Raw genomic sequence first — 18,861 nt, 5'->3', positions numbered from 1 at the left:
TTGTTTATAAATACAATAGCAGGTCCAGAGCACTGGCATACATCCCCATAGCAGTATACTGCTAGAAAATACCCTGCCATCCATCAGCCTAGAGTCTTTCAATTAAAGAGCTTTTCTTTTCCACTTCAAAGTATCAGTAGAGTTCCTGCATTTCCCTAACTTTTTAGCACAGTTTTCAAAACCATGCCAGCTAATTCAGTCCACTTAAATTGTGAACACATTTTTCAAGCTACTCTTCAAACTTAAATTTTGAAAAAAAAGATACATTTTTCTCATAATGGTTTCTATTTCCCGGTCACTTCAATCAACACATCAAAGCAAGATGATCTATTATAATGAAAATTAGTTAGATTTCTAATGAGAAAGCAGCACCCACTCTTCACCCACATGTTGCAAAGCATTCAGTTGAAGATATTACCCCATCATTTACTGAATGAACATAATGATAAATGATACTTTGGGGTTCTGATATTAAAGATAATTTTTTCATGTTTGTACGTACATTAATCATTCCATGGCAGCACAAATATATTATGTATCGATTTTAGGACACTGAAGGAAAATACTCCTGACCTAGCAGGAACGTGGGTTAATAAACTCAATTTGGGAGGATGATTTTCCATTTGGAATGTTGACTAAAAACTGGCAGAAGAACACACAAGCAATAGCGCGATTCTCACATGTATACAATAGAAATCAGATGCACCAGGAACTTCAAATTTTCTTCTTGGACAATGCAAATGCAGGGGTGTGGGAGAAACAACCCTGTCCCTATTTTCTCCTTCCCTTTTGTCTCTCCCCCCACCAAAAGACCAGAGCGATGGTAGGAATGTCAATGAACAATCTACTTAATGCAAATTTGTTCCATTCAAATTGTATTCCCAGTCTAAGCATTGCCGAGATTTGTGGCCCATTGTCTTGATTTCTGAAAAAGCAATGACGTGCCTAGAAGAGCAGTAATTCCCATGCTCCTGGAAAACACAGATGGTAAAAATTCTGGCTGTAGTCTGCTGCCTTCAGCAGAGCCAGTATTTCATCTCCTGTACTTTCCAGGAGAAGAGGAATTCATTACACTGAGCCAGATGCTAATCTAGTTCAGCAGTCTCACTGCAGCCACAGACAGTGCCAATCATTTCCAAGAAGGCTGAAAGAAAAAAAAAAACGCATCCCATAATCAACAATTACTAAACTACTCACTCCTGTGACAATGTTCCTCCCGACTTCAGAGGAGCTGCTTACCTTCTGCTTTGAATACCATCAGCAGTCACTGTAAATGTTCAATTTTTATTTAACGTGGATGCTATTACCATACATGTTTAATCCTCTTTAGAATTCTACTAACCTTTTGGCATCAATCTTGCCCAAACAAGACTGCAAAACAAAAATAGGGAAAAAAAAAAAGAGTAACTTGCTCTTCTCAGGGGCAACAGATGGCTGCACAGGAATTCACTTTTTCCCTGTCTATGACAGGTTTGTATACCCTTATTACACAGTTGCAGGCCTGCTGGATCAAATTTTCACGAACATTTTTTGTTGTGTGCTCAAGTCTCCTCCATTGCTACTCTACATAGCAGAATTTAACACAATATTTTAAGAATTAAACAGTTCTGAAACACCCTACTGTACATGTTTACACAATTAACTGTTTCCCAAAGCTGGTTTCAGGCTTTTTTATGATATCCCAATGTATTCTGCAAACGTTTTCTCCCATATTTCCCAGATTATTTCTATTGCAGTAGGGAAAAAGCAAAATGCTGGAGTAGCTGCAAGTTTTTCTAAACTACTGCTTCCCAAATGCCTACCACAAAAACACTGTTGCCCAATCTTACTCAAGTTTCTTGTAACTTGCCAAGCTTTAATGGTATCATCTACAAATATTGCCATCTTACAGCTAACAGCTGGCACCTTACGATCCTTACACATTAAACTGTTCTGTTCATATACAAAGAGAATGAGAAGGATTAAACAAACCACTGATAGCTTTCAGAAATTTTTCATTTTCCCCCCAGTTCTCTTTTTCCTAATCAAATCTGAACTGCAACAAATTAATACCTCTATTACTACCTTGTTAATTAAAATAGCCTCTTGGGAAACATGAAGATTTTTAGCAACATACGTAGGTGAAAGTGTGTAGAAACATGATGCCCTATTGTTAAAATTGCTACAACATCTGTTATCCTCTATTGAAGCAGAGGATCTCAAAGATGCCGCATATTTTGTTAGCGCATCAGCTTCGCACCCGAACCCTGTTAAAAAATTATTAAGTCCAGCCATCTGTGGACACTTCATTAAATTATCACAGCTCCTCTTCTTTTCCTTTGCTTGAACATTATTCAGCATCATTTGTCTGAGTGGCAGAGGTGTGAAACATGTTTTAAAATACAATTTTGTTAGTAAGACATACTTCTTCAATCTCACTAGCAAACGGATTAAGCTTCATAATTGCAAAACATTCACGGAGAACACAAGTCCAGCATTACCTGAATTAAGATAAGACCAGATGCTTCTTATACGGAATATTCTTAGAATTACAACTTGAAAGAAAAAACTTAAAGTCTCATTGGCTAAACTAAAGCAAAAAGCATGTGGAATACAAAAAAGGCACAAAAAAATTTCAGTGCATACTCAGAATTCTGACTCTCAAACACAGCCTTGGTGAGATACTTAATACGGCACATATTGACTTCATACTATAGTGATTTGTTAATGTATGCCACGACCAGAACTGAATAAGCAGGGGAAGAAGGAGAGGATGTCAGTGTACATGTCAGTAAGAACAAACACTAAAGCATACAGCTATATGCATGTGATGTGCATACATACACTAACCTGGTGTGATGCCAGATCTTTGAAAGAAGCATTCGAACTAGAGATATTCTGAGGTCCCTTCTGAGCTCAATTATCCTATGGGCTACGACTTGGGGAAACTATCCAGAGAACTAGAGATAAAGGAACAGCCTCAAAAACATTTCACAACACTGCACAAGGAGGAACAGAATTACATCTGCCAGAACAGACTTCCAACAGGGAAAGTTCAAGAAAAACTGATCATGCCCTGGAGCACAAGGTTGGATTACAGGAATTCTCAGGTTGCCATCAAGCCCCTTGGACTTGGATCTGAGCATTGCCACAGAAACACAAATTAAAAAACAAAGAAACCACATATACAAAAATTTAAGAGGGTGCTTTGACTAGTAAAGTATATAAGAATATTATTAAGTTTTACCTGGCAAAAAAAATAGTTTTTCATAGAACTTATTTGAAACAAAACACATTTTTATAGTTGTCCTTTATGTACTAGTGTTATTACTTTGCAAAATTTAATATCTTGGAAGCTTAAACTGAAATACAACAGCGTAACACAGCCACGTACACTGTAAAGAAACTTCTTTCCACATTTTGTGTATGTCAACATACACAATAGTATTACAGGTCAATTCTGATTTTCAATCAGAACACAGACATCTCAGAGCACATTCTGACCTCAGCCCAACACTGGAAACAAATAAATAAGATCCTGACTTCCTAAGGAACTGAAACAGCTCTTTATACCATGTCAGCTGCCGACTCCTCTCGTGGATGCTTGATGAAAAGAAATGATACAGAAGATGACCCTGGTGAAACCACTGGACTCGTGACTGACAGCATAATATCGAGCATGAGACAGGTCACATTTCTAGAAGTGACTTTATGATGCTATTTTGCCAAACACTACCTTTGACAGAAGTCCTAGGGATAACAAAGTATTAAAATGGACCAAGAAAAAAACAGATATGATGCACGTCTTGATACTGTATTAACTGGGGTGCCAGTTCCCAACTCAGAAAACTGTAACACCTGAGTGTGTTTGCTCTGTGCCATCACAAATCTGCTGTGAGGATCCAGGCTCGCAGCCCTACGTGCTACAGCTCCAGGAGCAGCCGTAAAGCAGTGCCATGAACAAGTGAGGCTGGCTCTGAGAAGGGATGCACTTCTGGTGCCTGTAACTTCAAAATGAAAGATAGGGAGAATAGAGAAATTGGTTGATTAAATACTGTTTGAGTTGGAAGAAAAAAGTCAAGCAGGCTACCAGCATGAAGAATTTCACATTGAAAACTAATTTATCATTGCTCAAACATATTTGCCCTTCCTGAGCGATGGAAATGCATTTTGACAGCAGGCCACAAACAGGAATGAAAAACAGACAACCTCACCGTCTTAACAAGATTGCTCTGCAATTGCAGAACACATCCTGGCAGAACTTCTATGAAGACAACTGAGTGTGCAGAGGTGTTCAAGCTAGGAGTGAAGCAGCTACAGAAAGCCCTGACATAGTAAGGTTCAGCTATATTTTAATAATAATAATAATAATAATAATAATAATAATAATAATAATAATAATAATAATAATAGGGAAGGAAGCAATGTTAAGTGGGAAGCTAAACCAACCTTCCCTGAAAAAAAAAGTAACTTGGAAACCCCTTGGAGGAAAAATAAAATAAAAATCAGAAGTTAAGAAGTCATCTTGGGAAGGTATTGAAAGTGTTTTTCAGTGCAAGGACAGGACTAGAGAATAGATCAAGGCTAAACAGAAATCCAAATCCAACCAGGTGACAGCTAGAAGAGATCGATACATTAATTCCAAGAACTAAATAGTAGCAAAAAAGGTGATTCAAGCAAGATCTTCGGAAGTGCAGAGGTGGTTGATGATGACCATAAACTACAAGAACAGAAGATGGAGCTGGGGTGTCCACTGTACAGTGGGAGGTCAGGCTCAGAAATACAGAGAAAGTGACTCTGCTATGGTGTAGGTGAAATAATAGGATTAAATTAAAATCAGAGACAGGACTTGCAATTGAAGGGGCAAAGAACAGAGAAGAACAAAGAAACTGCAGTATCCACAACTAATTTCATCTATTTAGATGCTGAGAAACATGGTAAGTAGGCATTTCTAACAGCACATGTAAACGAATAGAGGGGGAGAAACAAATGCAATAATTTAATTGATACTGTTGAAGATCACTCTAACAAGGTAATGAAGAAAGCACTGCAGAGTTTTAAGGGAAAATCTTAAGATAACATGCAGATTGCCACAGCATTTAAGAAACCTCAGGTCTTGATCAATAGAAAGCCTTACAAAAAAAGTACAGCCTCACAATTACTCTTTCTAAAACAAAATCAATAGCCATAACAAAAGAAGAATAAGATCTGAGTATTCTGGTGAAAGAAAAGAGCTTGACAGGTTAAATAATTTTAGATCCAAGCGAGGCTATCAATTACGAAAGCTCATGTGAACAAGCTATTCAGAGAAGATTAATGCACAGAAAGGACTGCCAGGATAAATTTATCATGAAACTGGAGGAAAGATCAGAAAAACTTTCGCAAGCAACTCTATAGACAGAGACAGCTGGTACCTGAAGACAGACATTTAAAGATGGGAAGTAACCTAAGCAATTTTACAGAAAAATGTAGAGATCTGACAAATAGCAAAGAACACTCCCTAAAAATAAAGCACCTGAAGACTGACATACCAAGAGGCAAAAAAAAAAAAAAAGCAGAAAAACGAACTTCAGTAGAATCATTTAGCTGAAAAAGATGAGCTTAACTAGATTATTTGCCAGAGCTGTGGATCAGACACAGAGATGAGGATTAAAATACAAAGATCTGGATTATCACACCACTGGCCCTAGAATCACGGACACTTGCTAACGATTAAGCTCATCATACCAGATATATATACATATATATACATATATATATATATTTTAAAGGTCTCTCAGTAATTAAGCCTTTCGTGGCTTTGTATGTGCAGACTACGAACACTCACAGAAAATGCACTGATGATGCATCTAATCCAGGCATCTGACTTGAGCTGCTATTTAGGAAAGAAGAGCAACACCTTTGCAGAAACCTATAAATGAAGATTTTTTTTTTCCTCCCCAGTGTCCCTCAAAACAGGGGGAGTTATATGCAAATAAGAAGGGTCTTGTTTGCTTTTTGTTTTTATTTCTAGTGTAAGTATATGAATGATGAGACGTCTTACGTTTGTAGGAATATTGTCAAGACCTCAACCTCACTAAAGTCAGACATAGCAAGCTTCATAAATTATTTTTCCTTATTATATATCACTTTCCTCCATTTTGTTTCCTTTTCAGTGTTACTGAACTACCTCTTGAATTTCTATTCTGAAAAATACACCATTTATCACGCACACCCCTGCCATGATCCCTCCTAGCCTTAACCACTGTTGTGTCATCTTTCATTTGGGTAGGTGTGATAGCACAGCTTCTTATAATTTTCAAAATGTAATACTCGGTTGATCTTAAGTCTGAACAATGCCATTGTGGAGATCCATCACTTTTAGCCTGTCACGCTAAAGCTGAAATATCTTTTTGAATCCCACACTCTAAGACACAGTTAGAAAAGAATACAGGCAGTGTATGTAACTATCACTTGCCTGACAGTTCGGGATTTAGAGTGAGCAATCTCTGCAAAACTTGTCAAGCAAAATTACAAAAGGGATTTCTGGTGCTGACATGCAGAACATAAATAATGAAAAAAATACACATTTGAGGGAAAATATTAACAAATGGGAAAGCCAATCTAAACAACATTCATCCAACTTTATTGTTCAGGGGTGCTGATGAATCATCAATAAACTCTCAATTTTCACTTCTGAAAAACCATGTAGAGCCATCCATCAACAGACCGTCTACTAGAAACCCAAGTGACTTTAGAAAAATGAAATTTGGGAGTGAAGCTCCCTTTTACAGAATTCATGCTTCTCCCGAGATAAGACTTACTGCTGTGATATTTTCAAAACCAAAAGGCAAAAGGTCAAGATTTGAATGTATACTGCAAAGAGTATATCTTGATGTCAGTTATAATATAAAGACAACTTTGTCTGCTAGCCAGCATGCACAAAGGATACGGTCTTTGCTAATTACAAGTCTAATCCTTAACAGTGCAAATTCCAAACTGGTAAACCGATAAAACTAATCATCCTGGTTTATAATGAAATGGAATGTTGTATTTAAGATAATGCCTAATTAAGAAAATAATCTTAGTCTGAATGAATGACCAGAGGCTTTAGAGGTTTCAGTGCTGCATGTCTGGGAATCAAAAAGACCAGCTACCACAGCCATCTTCAGCAAGAAGGAAGACTTCCACTACATGTACGTTAGCTGGTAATGGAGATGTGAGATTTCACCAGTTCTGCATTTTCTCCCCCACACCTACCCATCTGAGAAACAGATCCATAATCCCTCCTCCTCTCTCACCAGGCTTAGTTTCACTGCACAAAACATTACCTCCACTTCTAGAAAATATGTACTAGTTCACTTTTTCCTCATCAGTAATATTAAATTGCTATAAAAGCAGAAACTTCAGACATGGGTGTTGCAGATCTACTTGTGCCCCCTCTGCACTCTGAAACAAAGACGACTTAGTTAACTGCATACACAAGATCTTGAAAGTGCATGCAAAAATAAGGGGGACAGACCAATTGGTTCCTACGAGGGAACATATCCTGGATCAAAAGGGACATCGTTTTTTCTAGTCTTACATTGAAAACATGTATAACAGGTCTGAATCTGGATCTTTGCTTTCAGTCCTAGTCCTAATAAAGATCTTTTTTTCTACTTTAACTGGACAAACTGGATTGTAAGAATTCAGGGCTACATACATGTATAATCTAGAACATTTCTTGCCCTCTCTTAACTCTGCAGTTTGTACAAACAGCTGACAAACTGCAGTTTTATAAAAACCTTTCCCATACTCACTGAAAATAAATGCTTTTTTATCCAAGATAATTTGTTATAGAATAAAATGGAAAATGCAGATGATTTTTTCATAAAGACATACTTTTGTGAGGAAAATTTATCACCCATGTAACTTACTTTTATTGGTTAAATGTTCTTAAGTACCATTCACCAAAGTGTCTATACTCTTACATTTTTTTCCAATTCAAAAGGTATAGAAAGTTCTTTATTCGTGAAGAACAAGTTTTTCTTTCCCCCCTCTTAAGGGAAATAAGTAATACCGAGTATTCAATCCAAAGTGCTGTAGTTTCTGACTACATCTCCAAGGAGCTGGAAGAAGCACGCAGTTCGTTCTGCTCAGCCACTGCACTAAGCTTCTCTTTTATCCTTCAGGAACATCACGCACACAGTAAGAAAAAAAATTCTCTTAAGATACCATCTTCAAAGTCAGGCAAACTTTAAGAAACTTGTGCAAATCCAGAACTATATAACCTACCTATTTTTATGCAGTTCTTAGTAGTTATAGCAAAGATAAACATAGAATTTTGATCCAAATTAATATTTGAGCAAAACCCTTCTCCTCTCACCATTGCTTACAGCTATATAAAAGGAAATTATTTAAGTACCCAAACACTAGAAAATGCAACAAGTTCTCAAAACCACAACACATCTCTTCACTGATGTGCCTGGCAGAGGCCTGGCTTTAATTGCAAGCACACATCCATCCAGGTCTCCCTCCCCTCCACCTGCTGTGCTCACTGCAGGTCCTTGATCTTCATTTCTTGGCCACAGCTTCACCTACCGCAATCCAGCCCAAAAACAGAATCATAGAATCATAGAATATCCTGAGTTGGAAGGGACCCTTAAGGATCATCAAGTCCAACTCTTGACACCGCACAGGTCTACCCAAAAGTTCAGACCATGTGACTAAGTGCACAGTCCAATCTCTTCTTAAATTCAGTCAGGCTCGGTGCAGTGACCACTTCCCTGGGGAGCCTGTTCCAGTGTGCAACCACTCTCTCTGTGAAGAACCCCCTCCTGATGTCAAGCCTAAACTTCCCCTGCCTCAGCTTAACCCCGTTCCCGCGGGTCCTGTCGCTGGTGTTAATGGAGAAAAGGTCTCCTGCCTCTCGACACCCCCTTACGAGGAAGTTGTAGACTGCGATGAGGTCTCCCCTCAGCCTCCTCTTCTCCAGGCTGAACAGGCCCAGTGCCCTCAGCCGTTCCTCATACGTCTTCCCCTCCAGGCCTTTCACCATCTTCGTAGCCCTCCTCTGGACACTCTCCAACAGTTTCATGTCCTTTTTATACTGTGGTGCCCAGAACTGCACACAGTACTCGAGGTGAGGCCGCACCAGCACAGAGTAGAGCGGGACAATCACCTCCCTCGACCTACTAGCGATGCCGTGCTTGATGCACCCCAGGACACGGTTGGCCCTCCTGGCTGCCAGGGCACACTGCCGGCTCATATTCAACTTGCTGTCTACCACGACCCCCAGATCCCTCTCTTCTAGGCTGCAATGATGGATATAGAATTGATAATAATGGATATAGAATAATGGATATAGAATTTTCTTCATGGTCTTTCTTCCAGAGTATTCCTTTAAAGCATCAAAACAAAAATATAATAAAACAAAATATAATACTCTAAATTTATTGAAGACAAATTCTTTTGTAACCCATTGAGGGCAAGTCAGATCCCTGGGATCTCCTTGAAGTCATAATGAACCAGCAAGAGAAGCAGGATTAGGCATCAGCCATCTCCTGACTCCTAATTCAGTTAATTCCTCCAGACAACGTTACATTAAATGTGGCAGCAGTTGTTCATCGAGGCCTCCCATAATTTCAGTGGCAGTTACACAAACAGCTCTTCTAGCCATCAGCTTGGAAACCCAAAGCTTGATAAATTCAAGACACAAATAAAGCTTAAAGAGGCAACCTGGAGTCTGAAAACGGGAACAATTTCTCAAGTGAAGTTCTTTCTCTATATGACGTATTGACATTAAGTAAATCACGTTGGTCAAACACAGGTCAAGAGCTCGATGTCCCCATTTTTGAGGGGTTCTGTGTGACGTCATGTAGCAGGCTGGAGAAGATAGTTAACAGCCTTCTTCCACTGGTCTTCAAGTCTCATGCTCACTAACGAGCCTGTCCTTTTTCTAACAGTAATTCCAAAATGAAGGTTTCAAAACACAATTTCTGTGAATATCTAAGTGAGCTATTTAGATATTACTTAATTAAAGGGAGATTACTTAACTGAGGAAGAAAAAAAGGTCAATAATTTAACATTAAGAGCTTTTTGAAGGAAACTCAGTCATACCTGTAATTAATAGTAAGGCAGCAACACAGCTGCCTTTTATATGAGCAACTTGTTACAGCCAAGCAAATTAAATATAAAGCTCAAAGCCAAGTATTAGCAAATGCAGACAAATGGAAGAAAAAAAACAGATGGATTCACTTGGGGAAAAAAAAAGACAATGGATGAAATAAATGTTTTAGTGAACAGTCTATAAATGGCTGGGTAAAACCAATAAATCCTTATGATGAAACTCACTGCCACTGTCACTTCACACCTTCTAGCTCTTTGTATGCCCATTCTCTTAATAAAAGATTTATGAAAGCTTTAACTAAGGAGTAGTAAACAGTGACTGGGAGAAAAGATTACCTCAGGGGCATTTTAAGTTATTATCATCATACTTTTTACTAAAATACACAAATTTATATTTCCAAGATGAATTACTTACACAGTTCCCCAAATTTGTATTTTTTTTAAAATCTGTTTTGTAAAAGCTATAGCAACCCTTTACCCTTCTTTAGGCATAACTGGTACTTAAGTATCAAAGCCAGATTTGCATTTCAAAAAGCAATTAGAAAACACACTGTAGTAAGACACTGATAAAAAAAACGTTGTGGCTTTACATATATTAGCAATTTCCTTTGACTTTCCCTAGTTAAATCCATCATAATAATGGCAATACCCATAAATTAGATGGGCAATGCAACTGCCACACTTTAAAATCCCTCCCTTGCTCTGATGATGGTGCAGTCATATTTTGGTTTGAAAGACACAGAACAAAAATGCCTTTAAAAAGAAATCGTTTCACGAATCCAGTTTAGAGCATGATAGTGGTTGGGTTTGCACAGCAGGAGGATGAGAAACAAAGAAGGAAAGAAATACTGGCAGTGACAATGTCAACCTGATTTTGCTAAAAAGGAACAAATATAGAAGAACACACTTCATAGAAAAAAAGACAAATATTTCCTGAAACAACTGATCATTAAAGATAACTAACAAATTTCACGATGTTTGAATTTTTAAAAAAAGAAATCAAAGCTTTTCTACCAGACCTATTGTAGAATGGGAAATAGCTTACTATCAAATTCTAACAGCATGCAATTTCAAATTAGACAAATCATCCTGATGTAAAGTGTTTTTCAGATATATTTTTTTTTGAGTCACATGAGAAACGAGTTTAGAAAAGGGAAAGAGCAACTTCTTTTGGAGACAGAGGTGCTACAGAAACTTTGATTCTTGCAACCTGAAGAAGCCTGAAGAGTAAAGGCTTCTCATCTACTATAAGGTAGGGAGAAGGTTCTTTAAAAGCACATTGTCAAATGCACTCCAAACATCCATTTTCCCATGCCGTGACAAGTTCATAGCGCTGTGTCAAAAACATAAATTGAAGGAAGAAGCCAAGAAAGTAGTTCTCTAACAAAAAGCATTCACTCACTGTCTGACACACTGGACATAGGTAGTGAGTGTGTTTGGGTTTGTTTTTTTCATGCAACGGTCAACTAAACACCTCTGTCACCTTGCAACACCTTGTATTATCAATACCTGTTGTCATATTGGCACAAGCTGCTTCTTCTGACATTCAAGATTTAGAAGAGTCCAATTATTCTAAATCATTCCAAAAATTAATCACAATTTTAAAACCTGTTAAACCTTTGCACGAGATTCACAGCAGGTAGACTGTCCACCATTATCCATCAACTGTCAGGGAGAATAGCACAACTGTAAGACCAAAAGCTCAAGCCCTGTACACACACACACACATATATAAATAAAATGATGTAACACTGCTTGGTTTTACTGCCTGTTTCTATGTCCTGGCCTCCCTAACCAACCAGAATTTGTCATTTTCAGGTAATGAAGTTATTTAATGATTAAGTAGCAGTTAAAATGTGCATAACATTCTCTGATAAAGAAATTAAGTGCATCACAGTGCAACATTCACACATACCATAGGAATTCAACATAACAGCGCACAATTAAGAGGAAAATGAGCTGCCTCCCACTGTTATCTGAGACCAGCGAGAGACTTTACCATGCTAACTATCCCCACAGCTAATGCATCTCGAAAGCTTCCAATTACAACAAAGATGGGGGAAAAGAAACGTTAGGAACATACCTGATAAAGCTGCAGAATCCAAATGAGGTCAATAAAAACAATATAGCACAGTTAGAAGGGAATATTACAAACCCTCCGAAGGTACCCTTTCCCCTGCCCTCGAAGGATTTAACACTGTGTAAGGGCTTGCACAGCTTCTAGTTCTGCACTCAGTTATCAAATGGGCTTTCACACACCTGCATTTCATATTCTGGAGCAGAAAAACACCTTAAGCACACTGCAGCCAGAGGATGCTCTTGGGCAGGTTTCAAACTTAGCAGGAGGGTGTAAGGCAGTGCAGAACAAGCATCAACAGCATTTTGTCCAGTCCTGAACAAAAAGGTTATAATTTTTATTCCCTGTGATTGACCAATATTCTGCTAATGCAGCTGGCAGGCCAGTATCGGAGAAGAAACTTCGTGTAGTAAACATCTGAATTTGCTTGGGTTAGACAATATCTTAAGGTTTTCCAGTATACATTTTTTGAAAACAAAACTCACTAGAGCTCATTTTTCATTAGTAGAAGGGTCTTGAAGACCATCCTTTTAAAAACTACCAATTACAGCAATATATTTTGCATTGATACAGGAAAACTAGTAAGTTTTAAAGGCATTTTGGAATATCTTTTTTTTTTTTTTTTAACCCCAGTAACCTTATGTAATGATCATATGGACCAAAACAATAACAGAAGCATGACGCTGAGTGATCTCTTGGAAAGCAGCAGAACTAAACGCAAGCAGCAATGCAAGAAGGCGATTATGGTCAGCGTTGGATCTTTTATTGTCCTCATTGCCAGGAAACTTAGAAACATATTTCTCATTCAATAGAGATTCTGAAAGTCACTTAAGGTATAAAAAAAATGCAGGTTTGTTTATTTGCAGCATTTGTGATGTTTCACAATGCTACAAGCTAACTTAACAGAAACAACATCTGAATATAAATGGCAACGAGCAGCAGCTCTGGGAGATGTTGTAGCACTAGTCAGGAAGAATTCACTACCTGGAGACATTTATTAAGCAAAGAAAAAAACTGTTTGAAAGGCTGGCAGACATCATTAGAGAAACAAAAGAAAACTGCTTCACGGGCTTTTTTATTTTCTAGTCACATTACTTTAGTTTACCTTTTTTTTGTTGGTTTTTGAACTCTCACTCTTACAAGGTAATTCTAAGTCTCTTGCAGCTGTACTTTACAAAACAGTTACATAACCTGACAGCCCTGAGCCCTGATTTAAGCAAAAATAAGCAAACGTCATTCTGGAAATACGTCACTTTCCCAGTCAAATTATTTGTGCTTGCCTGCAAAATTCACCTGCTTTTCAAATTTCTGAAGCTTCCCTGTTCACACCTGACACTCAAGAAGCAACAAAAAAAGGGCAAAGCCCAAGCATTCACACTTTTTCCACCAGTCTTCTAGTTCTTTGGGGATTCTTCACATCACTAGCTTTTAGAAGCTTCCCAAATGTTTCATGACACAGAGGGCAGATTAATTTCAACATACAAGCCAAAGAAATTTATCTTTAAGAGTATTTACACAGAAAGAAAGTAAAAGCCTAAAAGCCCACATTTTATTTTTGGCTCACTCTAAGCTGTGGAAAATCTTTGTAGTGATTAGATGTACCTGACGTTTTTCTTAATCCATTCATTTTAATTTTCCTCATCTTCAGCATTTTTTGAGAAATACCCACACATTAAGCCACTTACATGAACAGAATATATGACAAAATTCACACAGTTGAAAGAAAAAAAGGGAAAAGGAACACATACAGTCCCAATTTCCCAATTTCATTGATAAGTGATGCATCTGCTTTTGTGGAAAGCTTTTTTTTTGGGGGGAATAAAGAGCATATTTCTATATTATCACGATGTTAGTTACACATTAAAACAAACAAAAAACTAAGCAAAGAAACCCTTACCTGCTACCGTGAGCTTTGCTGTTCTGCTGACAATGGTCCCCAGGCTTTCTACAGTTGCCACACACTGATAATATCCTTCATCAGGTTTATTATGCTTGGAATGCACCACGCTGTTTATTAATAAAGACCCATCTGGCAGCAACTGGCGACGGTCATCTGACACCAAGTTCAGTAAAGTCCCATCTTTTTTCCACTCAATTTTTGGGGAGGTTTCACAATAAGCTGAACAGTTCATTATAACAGACGCCCCACGAACTGACAGAATGTCCATTGGCTCCACCAAAAAGTGAAACGGAGTGAAGGTCCTCACAACGGATCCTGGAAAATATAGAGCACACGAAGCAATTTGGGGGTTAGCCTTCTGCTTTTTTTTTAAAAAAAAAAAAAACAAACAAAAAACACAGAAAACCACATCATTTAAAAATATTCAACTGTACATGACAACCCAGTTCTTGCAGTATCATCGCCCTAGAAACACCTTGGTCTGTACAACAGTATTTTCTGCTAACTACATATACCAGTGAACTCTTGAAACTGAAGTCAAATCTTTCACGCCTAAGACATACTGGTTTGTTTATGCTGGAATCGATGTGGTCAACAGTCCTGAGCAACCTATTACACAGAAATCTGCCTCATCAAAACTTAAGCTGTTAATTTATGTGCCCGAATAATACATTTATACAAACAGCATATACTCTGAGGACTCTTTTCTTGGCCTTTTGTGGTACGGGTGCCAGTAACAGCAGTGCATGAATTTGTTTTGTGTAACGAAGATTAAGAAACATTAAGAATAATTTAGCCCTTGAGAGAAAAAGTCTCCAATTCTGAGATTAACACGTCATGCAAGAGCCATAAAACATCTTTTACTTCTATTCTAGTTCAGGATAAACACGATTACTTCTCTAGTTTAAGTATTCCCAAAAGACATCTATAATTAGTGTCTACTTTCCATTAAGAAGTGAATTTTAATTACTGTCTTTCTAGTGTATTTGGTCAAGCAGAAAGATTGCGTGTTAGTATCACTTGGACTTGTCTTAACTTAATCATCCAAGGAAAACAGAAGGAGGAAAGTTTCTTTCAGGGAAGAACAGCATAATGTTGATTTGAGACAAGGGAGGGGGGTCTTTTTTTTTTTTTTTTTAAAGCCAACCTTTCAAAATAACATCAAGGTTCCCTACTCATATGCTGGCAAGCTCCACTTCTCCTCCATTTGGGGACTAATGGTGGACACGTACAAAACATCATGGTGATATAAATGGAAGCATTTAAGAGCTGTCTGCCAACAAAACAAAACTGAAAGTGCATAGAGTAAAAGGTTAAATTGGGCTAAAAAATCCATTCTAAAAATTCCAAAATTTTGGGGCAAACCTCAACTACAACGCAGGGCTGCACCAATTCCTCCTTATCTGGATATAAGGAAGGAAAGCTGTAAAAAGGGAACACGTGAAACAAAAACTGGCTGATAAAAAAATAAACTTAGACAAGATCTCTTTGTAAGAGCTGGAAATTAACTATTTTCAGTGGACGCAACAACTAAAGAATGGTTTAGTGAATGAAAGCATCAATGAATTATGCTTTTTGATCCTAATGAATTGAGGCATCTTCTACAAGCACAGTGTCTACTACAGTACTCTCAGCATGAAGAGACACACTTGGACTACCCATGTTTAAAAATTTTAAGAATAATTTGAAGTCACATGTTGAAAACGTACTGCACAAGGATGTTCTTTAACAACTACAGAAAGGAAGTTTGACTTTACATAGAAATGGATGTGTGACATTCCCTTTACAGAGCTACTTACAATCACTGAGAAAACAAAAATAGCTTTTAGCTAACAAAAACCTTACAGTTTTGCAAACAGTTTTTTTTTTTTACTAGGCTGTTTAGAGACTGAAAAGGCAATGACACGGCTATCGCTTCTTTTCTTGTTTCTTTTTGCTTTTAAAAATAGTGCAAGTGTTGTTCATCATTAAGCTATTTGTTAGTAGGTGCTCTAAAGAAAACAAGGGAAAAAATTGGTTGGGCTTTGAAGTCTCTTTATAGTTCTTAAAAGGGAAAAGAAAATCTTGAACATGAAGCGGGGGTGTTGCTTCTGAATTCTATACAGCCTTTAAGTTGAATATTCAGACAATATCACAGTGAATAAAAACCTGTTCTCTCTTCCTGCATAGGAAATAACAGCATTATTTTTATCTGGCATTTGTACAGCAGAGCTACCCGCCAACCAGTTTACCTGACCTGGCAGCAAGAAACACCCAACACATTAAGGATGTATTTTTCCTTGTAGGCAATTCTCCCAAGAACTTAAAGGTAACATGTAACACTTGCGAAAGGCATCATAAAAAAAAGGTCTAAATGCAGATGGACAGGTATCACAAACTGATTAGCAGAGAAGCAAATTGAAGCTTATGCACACACAATAAACCCATCAGGAAGGGGCATAAAAATACTTGCTAAAATAATTTCACTTTTCACAATAAGGTCAATACTGGTATGCTTTAAAATGTTATGAGGAAAATCTAGTTATTAAATGCATATGTTTCAGTAAGTGGTGGAATAATTACTATGCATGTGTTTTTAGAAAAAGTATAAATAGGTGGGAAGCTTTTGCCTATAAAGGCAGACTGTGTCCTGTAAGCATTTTAGCTTCCTCAGTCACTTGGGGGTTTTGGTTTTAAGAGATTTACCTTCTCAAATAGCCTTAATTAACAAATGGATGCAATTCCTGCTATCACTGAACCGCACAGAAAGTCCCTCATCTCCAAACAGACTTCAGTTCCCCTCGGAGACGGGCTCAGCCTTCTGCACAAAGCCTATTGTTTTCCTCCTCATAATTCACACGAACTTGAAGATAAGGCAGGAGGGGCAGCGTGAAAGAAACAACAGATAAATTATGCTTTTGTAGGTTATACCATTCAGATATTCTTCTACCTTTAAGAGTTCAAAGATAAAGAGAGAAAGACAGACTTCCCTAGTGACAGTACCGGTCCTAGACAAGATTAGATCTGCTATGTCACTATCCAAATCCTCGAGATTTTGTCTTTCCTGGTGATAAAGAAGCAAAAAAAATAAATAAAAAATTATAAAGTTTGTATGTGCTTCTGTAACTTTGATTTGTACGCACCCAGCTATGCATGATCACCTCCTTGATTCTGTGTGCCGAGTTCTGAGTTTTGGCTCTAATCTACCAGGTGTGGCAGAACGGTCACAGAAGTATGAAAATACTTCTAAATGCTTACCAGTATAATCTCATCCCCCATTCCACAAACCTAAAGATTTTCTCTAAATTAAAGATTCAGCCTTACTGCCAGGGGCCTTCCAATAGGAAGCCTTGTATCCAAGCCAAGCTATCAACCTTACTTCCTCCCTTAGAAACTCTGTTTTTTCCAGTAGAGCTCCAGATCCTTACCAGAACAAACAACTACGCACAGTTTTGTTTTTCTCTGCCTTTTCTGAGTTTTCAAACCTTAAAAAAAAAAAAAAAAAAGTGGTGGGTGGGAATCGCTAGGAAGTGACAGAAGCCAATTTTAGCCATGTCTACATTGAGGTAAGCTTAAGTTCACTCAGAGGAGCCCCTTCAGCACCCGTGTACCCATTTTTTTCCAGGCTCAATGCATTAGCTTAGATCCATCACTTGTTCCGAGCTGTCATTCTTCATTTTCACTGTTTCTGTGACCAAGCACACTAGGCAATACACATCTTGGTTCTAACTATGGCTCCTCTTGCCTTCTAGAAAAGTCAGTTCTGCCTAAACACCTCAAAATCACAACCTCACTTTTTTATTCCGCAGGTCAGCACAAGCAGAGCAACCAGCTTGAACTGAGCCCTATTTCTACTCTTAAGATTTTTTAATCAAGATGAAAAAAATAGTTTGCCTTGTCTCGTCTTCATTGCATGGTTGGAACAGATCAAGTCCACTGATGGGCTACGATTACCCTGAAGAAATGAGGTGCCCACAGAAATAAAGCTGCAGAGTATGGAGCAGAGGATGTCAAGAGAGAGCACACCAAGAAGGAAGAGCACAGAAGGGATCAGAGACTTTCAAGAAGAAAGCAGATTCTCAGCCAGGTTTCAGAGGTAGTGTTAAAGAGCTCTTGCCAAGAACCCTGTGAGGACTGCACAGGCTGCTTCAACTCCTGCACACAAAGCAGTGGATGAAAAATAAAAGGATTAGTAAATACATATGCCCCACGTGAAAAGAAAGTTAAACTCACATTGAGAATTTCCTAGCTCGTACTCCAAGAAAGGTTTTGCAGTTTGGAGTTTGTGGCACTCGGCTGAGAAGCACTGGTGGAGCTGCCATGCTCCAGCCAAGGGAGTTCAGAGCTCATTTAACCCTTGATTCAGCACAGAAAAGCTTTGTGCATACAAGAGTTTAATCAACTTCTACTGCTGCCAACCAGCCGTTCTCTCTCACTCCATCACCCTACTGATTATTCAGTTAATGACACCGCATTACTGAAGACTGGACTGGTGGATTTTGTGGAGGGAGTCCTTCCTCTTTCTATGAGCTTATCTTGTATCAGCTGCTTGATTTGTGTTAACGTTGGCCCAAAAAGCCTGAATTGAAGAACTCTGGTCTTTTCTTTAGCCCTTACATTCCTAGCTTCTCGATCCTGCCCTCAGAAACTGCCATGAAGCTGGCTCTTCGCCATTTCATGTCTGGCTGATTGCTCCTGCCTAACTGTATTAACTGCCTTTTGGCTCCTCAAAACTTCCCTCATCCCTAAAAAAGTTTACCATTTCTGAACTCTAACATCTTGTCCCCTCCCTTTCAGCTTTATGTCATGAAAATTTAACAAATATCACTTCCTTTGC

The 18,861-nt window shown here is 38.2% G+C and overlaps 1 protein-coding gene across 8 annotated transcripts in view; it reads right to left on the bottom strand.

Moving 5' to 3' along the window:
* Positions 1 to 18,861, bottom strand: part of NEO1 (neogenin 1) — a 188,095-nt gene that overhangs the window by 118,798 nt on the left and 50,436 nt on the right. For all 8 annotated transcript variants that reach the window (XM_068695194.1, XM_068695196.1, XM_068695197.1 and 5 more), the window contains exon 2: positions 14,043 to 14,360. In XM_068695194.1, coding sequence (XP_068551295.1) covers positions 14,043 to 14,360 — 318 coding nt within the window. The remainder of the gene's footprint in view (positions 1 to 14,042; positions 14,361 to 18,861) is intronic.

Source organism: Anas acuta, chromosome 12, assembly GCF_963932015.1.
Source record: "Anas acuta chromosome 12, bAnaAcu1.1, whole genome shotgun sequence".
Classification (NCBI taxonomy): Eukaryota; Metazoa; Chordata; class Aves; order Anseriformes; family Anatidae; genus Anas; species Anas acuta.
The sequence above is the reverse complement of the archived record's forward strand: the minus strand, read 5'-3'. Positions and strand labels throughout refer to the sequence as shown.